Consider the following 15,885-nt stretch of genomic DNA (forward strand, 5'->3'; position numbering starts at 1 on the left):
TTGTCACAGCTGAGAGGAGCAGAACTGCAGAACAACCAACAAATGTGGGCTGTTAAGAACATGTGACGGATGCAGCATTTTACAAAAACAAATGTCCGCAGCTATCGGGGGCCACAAAAAATGACTTGGAGTGTCCCGTGCTGAACCTGATTGCGTACATGAATCTGTGCAGTGTGAACACGTTCTCACACATTGTGCATGGAGCCATGTCCTGTCAGAACCATGCACGTCTCCAGATAACACGCACAGCTCGCATATCTCAATTCTAGCGTTGAGGCGTCACACAGACGGATCAGAAGAATCCCCACTAGAGAGAATAGTAAATGTGAGGGGCGGTGTCAGGCGGCGCTCGTTCAGACATGAAGAGAAAGCGGCCGTTGAGAAGAGCTTCTCATCCTCACTGGGGGGGAGGCGGGTTCACTGGGTTCACGCACGATGGAGGGGGCCATCGTGCAGCAGCAGAGGAGGCGAGGAAGGAATCCGCACTTCTATCTTCCTTGATGTAGCGGCAATCGAAAACAGGAAGTGATGCAAGCCAACCAAAGCTCAGTGACAGAATGACGAGATCTGCAATGAGAGCTTACATCCATCAGTGTCCATGAGGACCTCGGTCAAAGAGGTCAAGGAGGTCAGCCAGTCTGCTTGCATGGTTGGTTGGTTGGTTTCCATGGAAACAGTGATGGGATTTAGACACAATGACAGTTTGCATTTTAGGGCAAATTCTTTTCCCTGACTTTCAACAGTTTGTTTACAAATACAAAAACTGCAGGATGGATTTCTGTGTAACTTCGTGGAACACCTGGATCTGAGTCAGGCCAGATGTGTCTGACTGCCTAGACGGCGTGCCCTCGAGCAGGAACACAATTACAGATGTTGGGCAGAGAAGCCTTAAATAGATGATGTCATCCTGCAGCACGTATTTAGAGGATCTGTGGTTATTTCATAAACGTGGGACAAAAATAGGAGCCGAAAGAAAGAGGACTGAAACGGGAATCTAAACGAGGAGCGAGGCCACAGCACAGGCGCGTGAGCTGCAGGTAGCAACAGGCCCCACCCCCATGCGGGAGTCAGGTTTCACTGGACAGCCAGTTGCAAAGACATCCATCACTTTGATTGGAGGAAGAGGCTGCGGTGGGACTTTGTCGTGTCGTCAGCTTCAGTGGAAAGGTTCGGCCAATGGCAACGCACCACAAAGCTGTGTGTGATGGTTTTGTGCCCACGCCGATAACGATGGCTTACGGTTTCCCACGAGGCAATGGGAAGCAAATACCAGTTGTTGTGGATCCATCCTAGTAATACTTGAAATGTGATGCGTTTCATTTCCAGCCTGCACTATTATGACGACTTTAAAGTTGAGTGTAGCCCAGGGGTGGGCAAACTTTTTGACTCACGGGCCACAATGGGTTCTAAAATTTGACAGAGGGGCCGGACCAAGAACAGATGGATGGAGTATTTGTGTGAGCTAGTATAAATGACACATGAAAGCTATTGCATTAAAGGATTTGGCCTTTTACAGGTAGCATTACAGGGAAAAGGTCAAATGAATGAGGTTTAATTATAATACGATTTTATTTAATGATATAATTTGGACAAGTTCGGCGGGCCGGATTAAAAAGACCAACGGGCCGCATATGGCCCCCGGGCCTGGGTTTGCCCATGCCTGGTGTAGCCTGAATTCAGTTACCGGCTCAGGGGAGGAGACGCTTTTACAGTGTTGTCCAGCCTCTCCCCAAAGGCTGGAAGACAATCTGAGGTTCTGTTTTGTCCCACCTCTGTAATCCAACATATTGGATTTGAAATTAAACTGCGATGTTACGGTTAAATGACTGTCCGTCTGCTTTCATTTGAGCCATTCTATCGGTACGGCAGTGCTGTGTCTCCATGAAGCAGGGAGTCATCCCGAACCAGAAGCCTTTCCTCTGCCTTTGATCTCTGCGGGCGAAGACAGGGAGAGCGGAGAACCGCCTGGCGTCCCATGAAACGGTGGGAAACATTCCTGCTCTCCCAAACAGCAGGGAGCGTGGAGCCGAGACAGAACGAGCACAAACTGAAAAGCAGACGGAAGAATGGAGGAATGAAAGAAATGTCTCTGACAAAGGCTGCCGTTGCCATGTCCCGCCAGCGCTGATGGCACAACCCCCCCCCCCCCCCCGGCCGCCAGCGGAGGCTCCAGGAAGCTCACGATCAATCGCATCACATGACACCTAAATGTTTGATGATTGAATGTGTTCAGGAAGTAGGCGGGCTTCAGAGGAGGCGATGGTCTCTCCTGTAGATCATAAATAAATGTATTGATTAAAGTATAAACATGTATAATTATGCCAGTTTAACTGGAGGTAAGTTAATCATTATTATTTGCTACATTTCTTAAGTAAAAACTGGTTTTATTGTTTTTTCTAAAAGAAAGAATTCTGTAATAATGTCCATTTTTGGTTAAATCAAAGGCTTTCATGACATCATAAATGTAACTTGAGAAAATGTAATTTAACAAATTTAGCTGTAAATTAGACTCCATTAGACTTTCCAGTGTGCTCATCCAGGATCTCCCCTGAGACTGTTGCCCCTGACAACACAGCGTCCCAGTGCCAAAGTGAGTGTACGAGGAGAGGCTGACGAGGTCCTGTGTTTAGACTCGTTATCATTTCAAATGTAACCTCGCACAAACGATGCGGAGCAATCCAAAGGTAGAAAAGTGTCACCGTTTAGCCCAGAAATGCATCCGCGTTGGTTAAAATGCAACCTCAAAGAGATTTAGGAAGATGGAGCAGGACGAGGACGGAAAGGGGAGAATGAAGCTTCTCAACCATCAAAGCTCCACAACATTAGTCATAATGTCATCGACCATCTGCCTGCCATCAGGCGACGCCTCCCTGTTCTGCGTAGCAGGCAAAGGGAGGAGAAGATGTAGGACGTCGTGAGGGAGGAGGGGAGCTCTAGGAGCTCAGTTGTCACGGGGTCTTTATGCCCCTGGCGGGGTCACCCATGGCAGACAGGTCCTGGGGTCAGCGGGGGAGGGACAAGACAAACGGTAGCTCACGTGATGATAAAAATAAATGGTCTCGTTTCCCTCTCCCGGACGCGGGTCACCGGGGCCCCTCCTTGAGCCAGGGCTGAGGGTTTGGGCACGATGGCGAGCAGTTGAAAGCACTGCAGTACATATGCCAGGCCACTAGTTGGCAGGGTATCCTTTCAAAAGCAGCGCCGCAGCGTTTTGTCTGCTGGGATGTAACAGCCAGTAACAGTCGGGCTGTCTCTTCACCGGGTTTTAGGGTTACCATTATTCGTCGTATAGAGAAACAGCCCCAAATTCACAGCAGGAAATACTCGTTCACCTCCTCTTCACGTGCTGCAGGAATGAACGCAGGGTTCGCTTCACCTGCCAGACTTCCTGTGTTGTGACGAGAAACCTTCCCATTGGCTGTTCAGATGCTGCAGAGTGCACAGGAAGGACTGATCACTACGTGCACCATCTGTGAGCTCAGACGCTGTCATCTCGAAGCACTGATATGACTGCTGCTGGGAGGGGGGCAAGAAAGGTGGGGGTTGCAAGAGCGTCTCCTCCCGTGTGTCTATCGACACGCCTTACACGTACAGTAACGTAAGGCCCGCCCCTGTCATTAAACCAAGCGAAGCCTCGTCCATCGGATGGATGGATGGAGTTCACCAACAGTCTTTCTGTTGCTAGGATACCAGCACTTTCAGATATGCAGTTTTGTTTACTAAAATGTTCACACAAACATTATTCTGTGACTGGTTGATTCTTATCGGGGTCAATGTACAACACACAATAAGAAATATATTTTACTGTAATCATTTGGTTTTTGTTGTAATTAAAGTTAGTTCAGGACTTAAGTTTTTAGTGAGTGTGGCTGCTGTATGTTGTTACTATGGCAACTGTGCAGGCTTCCCAGCAGCCTCCCCAAGTTGGCAGGATGCATTTGAACATATTGGTGATGAGTCACTGTTAGATTTTCTTCTATGTTCACCTCGGAAAATGCTAATGTTTTTGTATAAGATCTTTTCAGTGAGTTTGTACTGGTGAGTTTTGTTAATAAAGTAAAAAAAAACAAAAGAAAGTTGGCAGGATGCGACCCCGGGGCTTGTAACGCTATGTCGCCCTCTAGGGGCCCATGGTGGTTCTGCAGGACGACTCAAGAAGGAAGATTCAAGATTCAAGATACTTTATTGTCATTATGCGAGCATAATAAAATCGTGAGAAGGCCCACGGCTTAAGGCACAAAACTCATTAACAGGGTTTTTAATCCGAGACGGGGGGATTACAACGTGTCAAAAGAAAAAGTTGAGACTAAAATGTAACAAATTACAAATAAACAAACCTATTATGATGTCAAACTATTAGAGTTTAGCTTTGAAATGACATAATCAGAGCCGACGCGTCGAGCTGCTTCCTCGTTCTTCCACATGTTTACTACAGATAAAAATATTCTGTCAAATAAGAGCAGAACAAAAAAGTTCATTCCCGTCATGGAATAAAAAAAATGCCACTAAAATAATACAACACTTTCTTGATTAGACATTTACATAATAAATATAGTTTTTATGTGTTCACGTTGTCAGTACTGTTGCTTTTGTGTGTCCCTTAGTGAGTTTCATTTCATCAAGCCGACTCAGAAACAGAATCAGCTGTGCTGCTGGTTCACCAGGTTCAAGAGTTCAAGTAAAGCAATGAGAGCCCCCCCCCCCCGGATGAAACCGCTGCATGATGGGCCCGTCATGGCCCATCATGCATTGCTGCGTTGTGTCCCTTTCCTCCACTGGAGGACAGCAGAGTCAGAAACCTTCCCGGTCCGGTCCTTGCTCGGTGATGCAAACGTCTCAACGGAACCGGCTTGCAGTCACTTTCTCATTATAGCGATTCCATATTTGTGCGTTTATTTTTTGCACAGGAGCATCAAGAGACCCCCCCCCCCCCCCCCACACACACACACACACACAGACACAGACAGGCTGACCACAGCCATGTAACGGATACATGAAAATACAGAACCATGCGCCATTCCAAATCTGTCATCCAGGCATCCCCCGTGCGTGCGTGCGTGCGTGTGTGTGTGTGCGTGTCTGTGTGTGCGTGTCTGTGTGCGCGTGCGTGCAGCTAGCGATGTCTGTGTGAGGAAGCAGCTCGATTCCCAGTCGCTGATGTAACCGCACTGGGAGAACCGGGTGACGGCGAGGCTGCATTCTGCTCCTCGTGGGGCCTCCTGCTAATCCCGTCTGACAGCAGAACACTCGAGCGCCGCGTCCTCCCAGCGCAGGAACAAAACAGAAACAGGAACAACTGATGAAGAGGATGCTGCGTCTGAAGGCAGCCTTCCTCATGCATGATGTATTGCTGCCTCGGACTTTGTAGTGGGAACAGAAAGTGTCGCGTAGACAAGGCGGCCTGCAGTTTCCTGACAGTCAGGAAACCTGGTGCAAAACAACACACACACACACACACACACACACACACAACTGGATTGTTATATGTCTCTATTCATGTCTTATTGATGCCTCTTAAATATGTATTAGCAGCGGCAGCAAACAGCCACCACGTCTCTGTCCTTGAATAGCAATGAGGAGGAACAACGGGGACAATCTAGGACGGCGGTGTCTCACGCAGGACACTTTGAGTCCTCTTCTTAGCCTGCAGAGTGTTTCGCATCATGTCAGTCTGGTGTCTGAACCGATGTCCTGCTTCTATTCCGTACGGGACATAATGCTCAAACCGGTGGACGAATGGAAGTCCAACAAAAATACTTTAAATGGAGAATAACAAATATCAGAAAAAAGCAAACTCACTATACAGAAGGACGGCGGCTTGGACCGGAAAAACGTCAACAGCCCAAACTAAGTACTATAAAGTACACGGCGCTGCGAAGGGGCGGAAACCAAAAGCTGCCAAACCAAAACACGCAAATCTTACGGTCACAGAATGAAAAACACGCTGGAGGAACACGCGAGTCGGCTGCTCCTCCTCCTCCTCCTCCTCCTCCTCCTTCTTCATCTCCAGCAGGCTGGCCGCCGCCTGCCGTGTCACTGCCCCCCACCGGTCCCTTCCTGAACCAGATCTTCCTGCAGACTGCCGCATCTTGCAGGAACTGTAACGCCTCGTTGGAAGTCGTCCGATGGGTCTCATTATGGCGCACAGCTCCACTCAGCGCTGCCGTCCTTCCTGTCTGAGCCGCACCTCCGTGTTTCTGCTCGCCCTCTGACAGGATCTCACGTTTCCCTGTCGTAAGCAGGCTTGGATTTAATCCGCAGTGCCCAAGCTGCTTGAGACTGCCGGTCACGTTAGGTTGGCTTGTGAAGTAACGTCTCCCCTTGTCCCGTCTCGCCTTGTCCCGTGTCCCCCTGTCCCGTCTCGCCTTGTCCCGTGTCCCCCCAGCCTCCTCGCCATGATCATTCCTCCCCGAGGGCTGGCGCTGAAGCGTGAGCAGGGCGGGGTCCAAATAGCAAACATTTCTAAGTGGCAAATGACCAGCAGGTGTGTCTCCAGGTGTTCAGCCAACTCTCCCCTGGCCACTCCCACTTTGCAAGACAAGTGCAGAGAAGCCGAACCCTAAGGAGACCATGACGTAGAATACATACTCCAATGTCTTTTATTCCTTACGTCTGGAAACATGACATCATTGTTCTTGTTTTTATTATTATTATTATTATTATTATTATTTTTATTAGAAATGACTAATTTCCAGACTAACCATGTTATTTTAAGATTTCTCAACTAAAGACGCCCCCCTGCATGGAAAGATATTTTGAAAGTATTCAGCCTTTTTCACATTCAGTGATTATTTCTTGTACTATAAGCCCCTCTTTGATACCTGGCGGGGTTAAACGGTCAAGTTTTGAGAAAATTAAAGGATTTTGATTGCATTTTTAACCAGTATAAATGCCATCAGGACTCTAATCTCCTTCGGTCATCAGGACTCTAATATCATTCTGTCATCAGGACTCTAATCTCCTTCTGTCATCAGGACTCTAATCTCATTCTGACATCAGGACTCTAATCTAATTCTGACATCAGGACTCTAATATCATTCTGTCATCAGGACTCTAATCTCATTCTGACATCAGGACTCTAATATCATTCTGACATCAGGACTCTAATATCATTCTGTCATCAGGACTCTAATCTCGTTCTGATATCAGGACTCTAATCTAATTCTGATATCAGGACTCTAATATCATTCTGTCATTAGGACTCTAATCTCGTTCTGATATCAGGACTCTAATCTCGTTTTGATATCAGGACTCTAATCTAATTCTGACATCAGGACTCTAATCTAATTCTGACATCAGGACTCTAATCTCGTTCTGATATCAGGACTCTAATCTAATTCTGTCATCAGGACTCTAATCTCATTCTGATATCAGGACTCTAATCTCGTTCTGATATCAGGACTCTAATCTAATTCTGTCATCAGGACTCTAATCTCGTTCTGATATCAGGACTCTAATCTAATTCTGTCATCAGGACTCTAATCTCGTTCTGATATCAGGACTCTAATCTAATTCTGACATCAGGACTCTAATCTCGTTCTGATATCAGGACTCTAATCTAATTCTGTAATCAGGACTCTAATCTCATTCTGATATCAGGACTCTAATCTAATTCTGTCATCAGGACTCGAATCTCATTCTGACATCAGGACTCTAATCTCATTCTGACATCAGTAACTCGCTCTCTGGACGTTCCAGGATCATTGAAACACGACCCCCCCCCCCCCCCCCCCCGCCTGCTGTTTCCCCCCTTCACGGCTCACACAAGGATCCTATAAAGTTCCCTTGGTCCCAGCGCATGCGCAGTGGCCGCCCGAGTAGCGTGTGTAGTAGTAGTATTATTGTGAATGAGGAGGAGGAAGAGGAGGAGGGGGGGGGGGGGCGTACAGTCACAGGAGCGACTCGGCGGAGCCAGGAAGTAGACTGCTGATGCGTTCAAGGACAAACTGAACTGGTATTTTAGAATTTTAACAGCTGTGCGACAATAACCGCCAAAAGTGTAATAAAGAAAAAGAAGCGTTATAACGCCACCATTGTCGCTGTTAGCTCGTCTGTGGCTACACGCTCCGAATTATTGGTTGCGTTATTTTGAACATTTGTATTATTTAACAAGGATCGGTTGTGTTTGTTGTTGTTTTTCTGAATCGTCCCACAACTTTTAATTTGGATGGGAACAGAGAGAGAGGAGAGAGAGAGAGAGAGAGAGAGAGCGAGAGAGAGAGAGAGAGAGAGAGAAAGAGAGAGAGAGACGAGAGAGCGAGAGAGAGAGAAAGAGAGGGGGAGAGAGAGAGACTTTATATCGTTTAAAGGCGGAGGCGCGCACAGGAGGAGCAGCAGCACCTCCTCATTAGAGCAGCAGCTCCGGCCACAGAGAACACGCTGCTCCACGCAGAGAGGAAGGAGAAACACGGAAGGGAGGGACGGAGCGAAAGAGAGAAAGAAAGAAAGAGAGAGAGAGAGAGAGAGAGAAGGAGCCGAACTTTGCTTCGGGCCGATCATTGTCTCCAGGAAGGGCCGCAGAGAGGCGCGGAAGATGCCGCGGGTTGTCCCGGACCAGAGGAGCAAGTTCGAGAACGAGGAGTTCTTCCGCAAGTTGAGCAGGGAGTGTGAGGTGAGTGGGGGGGGGTCCTGCGTGGGACGGCGCTTAATAAAGGGTGTTCAACTAGAGACAACCTGGAATAAAGCGAATGACTGATCACTTCGATCTGATATTCCGGAACAAATATTCTGGACATTTTAGTCCAGCTACACGTTGAGTTTTATTCGTGTTGCTGTTGACCCATCGGATACACAAAAACTGATGATAAATCACAACACGCGAAGTCCAGTCGGGGTGTAACACTGTGTGTGTGTGTGGGGGGGGGGGGGGTCATTCTAGATTAAATACACCGGCTTCAGGGACCGGCCCCACGAAGAGAGACAAGCACGCTTCCAGAACGCCTGCAGGGATGGACGCTCAGAAATAGTGAGTGGAAAAACGACATCTGTGCGTGTGTGTGAGCGTGCGTGTGCGTGTGAGCGTGCGTGCACAAGGAAGTAGACGTGTTGTCAAACCCGGGCCTGACCTCCGGGCTCCTTGCCAGCCCCCCCCCCCTCCGCTGAGAGGACGAGCAAATAGAGAAATGATCACTAAGAAGATCAATAGTAGTATCAGTATTATTAGTAGTATTAGTATTTTGATTTGTAACTTGTGAGAATCTTCATCTGTCAAACGTTCTGATTTGTGTTTAAACGTCGGTCTTTTATTGAGACGCGTTTACGTCATCGACAGCAGCAGATCAATAGATTATAGATTATAGATTATAGATTATAGATTAAGTAGTCAAATACACCCAAAACAAATCAGCCAATGAGACACCGCAGTGAATGTGTCCTGCTGGGGGGGCAGTTTGTGACGTCAGTGTTGGAGTTGAAGAGCGTCTTTGTGCTCCAAACCACGCTGCTCTCAAACGTCCCATTGTCCCTGAACGCCTCTCAGGGGAGTGTGACCCCTGGCTGGCTGTGTGAAACAGGCAGCAAAGGCCCTGCCTCCGTCCAGCCACCGAGTCCGACCCGCAGGTCACCGTGCTCCACTGTCCGTGGCGTCTCAATGGCGTCCGTCCTCGGTTTGACACTGTCCTTCCGGGACTCAACCTGTCTTCATGTCTCAGCACAAAAGGAGCCACGTGACTTTCTGTGTTTATCTTTTAATGAGTCGTTTACTCTGCAAAGCGAGTGAGGACGCATCCTCATTACATAAATACTGACGCGTTTCAACCCCCCCCCCCCATTAATGCCTTGTAAAAGAGCGGCAGCATTACGGTCCAAGAAAACTATGATTATGAAGTATTACACCAGCATATTGCAGTGTTGTGTTTATCCGTACTGCGTCAGACCCGAGTCAGCGTGGCGTCATGGCGGCTGCTTTTACCGTTGCAGCGTTTAGCTAGCATCGTCTCACCAGAGCCAGCTAACGCACATTAAGAGATATCATCAAGTGGGGTTTACTTTTTAAAGCGTGCTACCTAGTTCTTCTTATTTTTTTAATTATTAATGCTAGAAAAATCCAAAGTACGTGTCTGAGTTTTAATGAATTCAAAATGTGTGGGTAAATCTGCTTTTACTCAGAAAGACGGGCTGAAGTTTAATGTCCTCATCGTGACTCCTTTTACCCCTCGACCAGGGGTGGGCAAACCTTTGGGGCAAAACTTTTGGGCAAACCTTTTGACCCACAATGTTTTCTAAAAGGGGCGGGGCCAGGAACAGCTGGATGGAGCGTTTGTGTGAACTAATGTAGACGACATGTAAGAGTTATTACGTGAAAGGATTTGACCTTTTACTGGTAGCCTTACAGGGGAAAGGTCAAATGAATGAGGTTTACTTAAAATAAAATTTGGACACGTTCAGTGGGCCATATATGGCCCCTGGGCCAGAGGTTGCCCATGCCTGCCTTAGACCGCTGAAACGGCTGAGGAAAAACTCCAAAAAAGCCTAACAGGGGGAAAAGGAGAAATAGAAACACGGAGGCGCTGAGAAAGATCAAGACCCTGAAATGTACGTATTCATGTCCATCCTCCAGTCAATAATCAATAAACCTAAAGTAAAAACTAAAGACGCTGTTTTCTTTTAAATGTCCCAGAAAATATGGATCCTGTTTTAACATCTGCACCATATTACAATAGTTAACCAAAAAAAACATTAGCAGTTCATCAAGATTTGTGCTTCCAGATAAATGAGAGGAAAACCGTGTCTCCGGGAGCATTCCTGAGGAAGATTAGAACAATTCTCTTCTGAATGTAACAGGGTCCCGTCTGATTCCTTCCTTCCAGAATCAGCGCAGTACTCTTTGCTCACTGTTAAAGAAAAATTGTTTTTTAAATTAAAAATCTGGATTGTAATCTGGGCCGACATTCACATTTAGTGCACGAGGCCTCCTCGGTAAAATACTCATAAAAATGTCAGATATTTTCAGGCTTGCTTTTCAGCATTGTGTCTCCAACAGACATGTCCTGAGAGACATGTCTGTTGGAGACATGTCCTGAGAGACAAAGACGTGTCGCCAGAATCGCTCTGGATTGATTTGATAAATGGGACAATAATTGGAAGTCACTGATCTCGGGCTCGGCTCATTACAGACGAGCCGCTTTCTAAACTGTTATTGATTTTCGGGCTGCGCTTCCCTTTTATTTTCATTTCCTTTACTCTTCTTCTTCTTCTTCTTCTTCACCTCGCTTCTTCTCCCGCTCTCAGGCCGTCTTTCTTCACCCTCACCATGTCTTCTCTTCCCCTGTTCCTCCTTGTCCTCCTTTGTCTCTCAGTTTCCTTTCATCTCTCTCCTTTCTGCGTTTCCGTGGTGACACCAAATGGCTATCAGATGCTTGTAATCTGATATCATGACTCCCGTTCTTTGAGCTCTAATCTCTCTGAGTCCGTAGAAGAGAAGTTTGTTTTCTTTTCTTATATCCTCCCTTCATTTTTTTCTCTTCCTCTCCGCTCTCTTTCAGTCCCTCATTCTCTCGCTCTCTGACAGGATGCATAATTCATACGCTTCCAGTTCAGTCCAGGCTCTAATGCCCTTAGTATTGATCTGTCTCAGCAAACACACTCACACACTCACACACTCACACACACACACTCACACACTCACACACACACACACACACTCACATACACACACGCACACACTCACGCACATTTTCTAACTTGATTTTCTGCCGCTCTCTAATTCATTGCTTTCTGACTGCAACAGAGAAATGGAGAAATCTACTCTATTGATTTCCATTTTATTTGTGTGTGTGTCTGTGTGTGTGTGTGTGTGTGTATCTGTGTGCGTGCGTGCGCGTGCTAGACCCCATTTTACAGAAATCAAACATAAGAAAAGCTGCTGCAGGCGGGGCTCTGGATGCTAACTATTAGCATGAGCTACACGTGTTACTGCTGCATTCATACAGAACGCTGGTTCGCTTTCAGTTTCCTGTTACTGGTGTGAAAGTTCAGTGTTCAGTACTCGTGGTGGTTTACAGGGCCGTAACACAAGTGTGTGTGTGTGTGTGTGTTTGTGTGTTCACTATTACATGTATTTTGCGTTTTTGGGACCTTTAACATTCTCTGTGTGATTCTGATTTGTTTCTTGAAGCTGTCCTTTTATCTCGGCCGCTGTCTCTCTCTCTCTTTCTCTCTCTCTCTCTCTCTCTCTCCCTCTCTCTCCCTCTCTCTCTCCGCCCAGGCCTTCGTAGCGACGGGCACCAACCTCTCGCTCCAGTTCTTTGCAGCCAACCAGCATGGAGAGCAGCGGCAGGTCCCCACGAGGGAATACGTCGACTTTGAGAGAGACACAGGAAAGGTGAGAGTGAACACACACATGAACACACACATGAACACACACATGAACACACACATGAACACACACATGAACACACACATAAACACACACATGAACACACACATGAACACACACAAACACACACATGAAAACACACACAAACACACACATGAACACACACATAAACACACATGAACACACACATAAACACACATGAACACACACATGAACACACATGAACACACACATAAACACACATGAACACACACATGAACACACATGAACACACACATAAACACACGCATGAACACACACATGAACACACACATAAACACACACATGAACACACACATGAACACACACAAACACACACATGAACACACACATAAACACACACATGAACACACACATAAACACACACATGAACACACACATGAACACACACATGAAAACACACATGAACACACACATGAACACACACATGAACACACACATAAACACACACATGAACACACACATGAACACACACATGAACACACACATGAACACACACAAACACACACATGAAAACACACATGAACACACACATAAACACACACATGAACACACACATGAACACACACATGAACACACACATAAACACACACATGAACACACACATTAAACACACACATAAACACACACATGAACACACACATAAACACACATGAACACACACATGAACACACATGAACACACACATGAACACACACATGAACACACACATGAACACACATGAACACACACATAAACACACGCATGAACACACACATGAACACACACATGAACACACACATAAACACACACATGAACACACACATGAACACACACAAACACACACATGAACACACACATAAACACACACATGAACACACACATAAACACACACATGAACACACACATGAAAACACACATGAACACACACATGAACACACACATGAACACACACATAAACACACACATGAACACACACATGAACACACACATGAACACACACATGAACACACACGTGAACACACACATGAACACACACATAAACACACACATGAACACACACATGAACACACATGAACACACACATGAACACACACATAAACACACACTTGAACACACACATAAACACACACTTGAACACACACATAAACACACATGAACACACAATTCTCTCCTGTCCTTTGCATTTGTCCTAAACGTCCAAAAAACGTGCTGAAGCCACAAAAACCAAGGTCATGTGGCCTTGAAGACGCTTCAGGCTTTCACATGACTGCATCCGACTGCATCCGACTGCATCCGACTGTGTTTCAGGACAGTGTGAAAAGCTTCTGTAAGAATAGTTGAGAAGCTTCTGCTGTTTTGCTTTCGGTTCCTCTTTCATGTCATGAAATGAAAACGAAGGAACGCTCTCGTTTTACTTCATAGCGTTTCTTCTCCGCGTGGAATCCAACCTGGTCCTGGTCCTGGTCCTGGTCCTGGTCCTGGTCCTGGTCTCACTGAGACAGGAGATGGGTGACGTTTCTTGTGCTTGTCGTCCGGCCTCGATGACGGAGGTCGTTGTGCTTTTATCGGGCTCCGTGCTTAAAGCTCGCCGCGTTGAAGATGTTTGCTGCAGCCATGACGGCGAGAACCGTCGGGTTTGTGCGTTAATTGTCTCCCTATAGGCTCTGTGGCTGGACTTTAGATGGTGTGTGTGTGTGTGTGTGTGTGTGTGTCAGAAGGCCCTCCACGGACACTAGCTAGCTGAAATGAATGCCGGTTGGCGGCTCATTAAAAATGCATTCTGGGAAATCGATGGACTTCCGTGCCCTCCAGCTGACGGACGAATCTGACACAGTTAATTATTAAGCACAAGTGTGTGTGTGTGTGTGTGTGTGTGTGTCGGTGCTCACAGTGCTATGACGCTTTAATGAGGACGGCTCGTTGTAGTAAAACGGTTTCACGGCGGTTCTATCGGACCGCCGGGGCGTGATCCCAGTTCTCCACGTTGTTTTGTTCCCACTGAGCCGAGCGCCACGGCGGGGCGGGAAGCTTCAGAACATCCTCGTCCTCCTGCTGGTTCTGGCTACGCGGGTTAGCGTTACTAGCATCATGTTGGGTAAGAGGACAAGACACGGACACACACACGTTGAGGATAAACACACACACACATGTTGAGGATAAACACACACACACACGTTGAGAATAAACACACACACACACACGTTGAGAATAAACACACACACGCACGTTGAGAATAAACACACACACACACGTTGAGAATAAACACACACACACACGTTGAGAATAAACACACACACGCGTTGAGAATAAACACACACACACACACGTTGAGGATAAACACACACACACATGTTGAGGATAAACACACACACACAAACGTTGAGGATAAACACACACACACACGTTGAGGATAAACACACACACACGTTGAGGATAAACACACACACACGTTGAGGATAAACACACACACACACACGTTGCGGATAAGCACACACACACGCACACACACACACGTTGAGGATAAACACACACACACACACGTTGCGGATAAGCACACACACACGCACACACACACGCGTTGAGGATAAGCACACACACACAAACGTTGAGGATAAACACACACACACGCGTTGAGGATAAGCACACACACACAAACGTTGAGGATAAACACACACACACACATTGAGGATAAACACACACACACACACGTTGAGGATAAACACACACACACACGTTGAGGATAAACACACACACACACACGTTGAGGATAAGCACACACACACACACGTTGAGGATAAGCACACACACACGCATTGAGGATAAGCACACACACACAAACGTTGAGGATAAACACACACACACGCGTTGAGGATAAGCACACACACACAAACGTTGAGGATAAACACACACACACGTTGAGGATAAACACACACACACACACGTTGAGGATAAACACACACACACGTTGAGGATAAGCACACACACACAAACATTGAGGATAAACACACACACACACACATTGAGGATAAACACACACACACACACGTTGAGGATAAGCACACACACACACGTTGAGGATAAACACACACACACGTTGAGGATAAACACACACACACACGTTGAGGATAAACACACACACACGTTGAGGATAAACACACACACACACACGTTGCGGATAAGCACACACACACGCACACACACACACACACACGTTGAGGATAAGCACACACACACAAACGTTGAGGATAAACACACACACACGCGTTGAGGATAAGCACACACACACAAACGTTGAGGATAAACACACACACACACGTTGAGGATAAACACACACACACACACGTTGAGGATAAACACACACACACACGTTGCGGATAAGCACACACACACACGCATTGAGGATAAGCACACACACACAAACGTTGAGGATAAACACACACACACGCGTTGAGGATAAGCACACACACAAACGTTGAGGATAAACACACACACACGTTGAGGATAAACACACACACACACACGTTGAGGATAAACACACACACACACAC

General features: G+C 46.7%; 1 protein-coding gene across 1 annotated transcript in view; it reads left to right on the top strand.

The window, feature by feature from the left end:
• Positions 1 to 8,284: 8,284 nt before the first annotated feature.
• The window catches only part of cbfb (core-binding factor subunit beta), a 20,927-nt gene continuing 13,326 nt past the window's right edge, over positions 8,285 to 15,885 (top strand). The window contains exons 1-3 of the mRNA XM_068739369.1: positions 8,285 to 8,611; positions 8,879 to 8,965; positions 12,206 to 12,322. Coding sequence (XP_068595470.1) covers positions 8,534 to 8,611; positions 8,879 to 8,965; positions 12,206 to 12,322 — 282 coding nt within the window. The 5' untranslated portion in view covers positions 8,285 to 8,533. The remainder of the gene's footprint in view (positions 8,612 to 8,878; positions 8,966 to 12,205; positions 12,323 to 15,885) is intronic.

This window comes from Brachionichthys hirsutus, chromosome 5 (assembly GCF_040956055.1).
Source record: "Brachionichthys hirsutus isolate HB-005 chromosome 5, CSIRO-AGI_Bhir_v1, whole genome shotgun sequence".
NCBI classification, from domain to species: domain Eukaryota; kingdom Metazoa; phylum Chordata; class Actinopteri; order Lophiiformes; family Brachionichthyidae; genus Brachionichthys; species Brachionichthys hirsutus.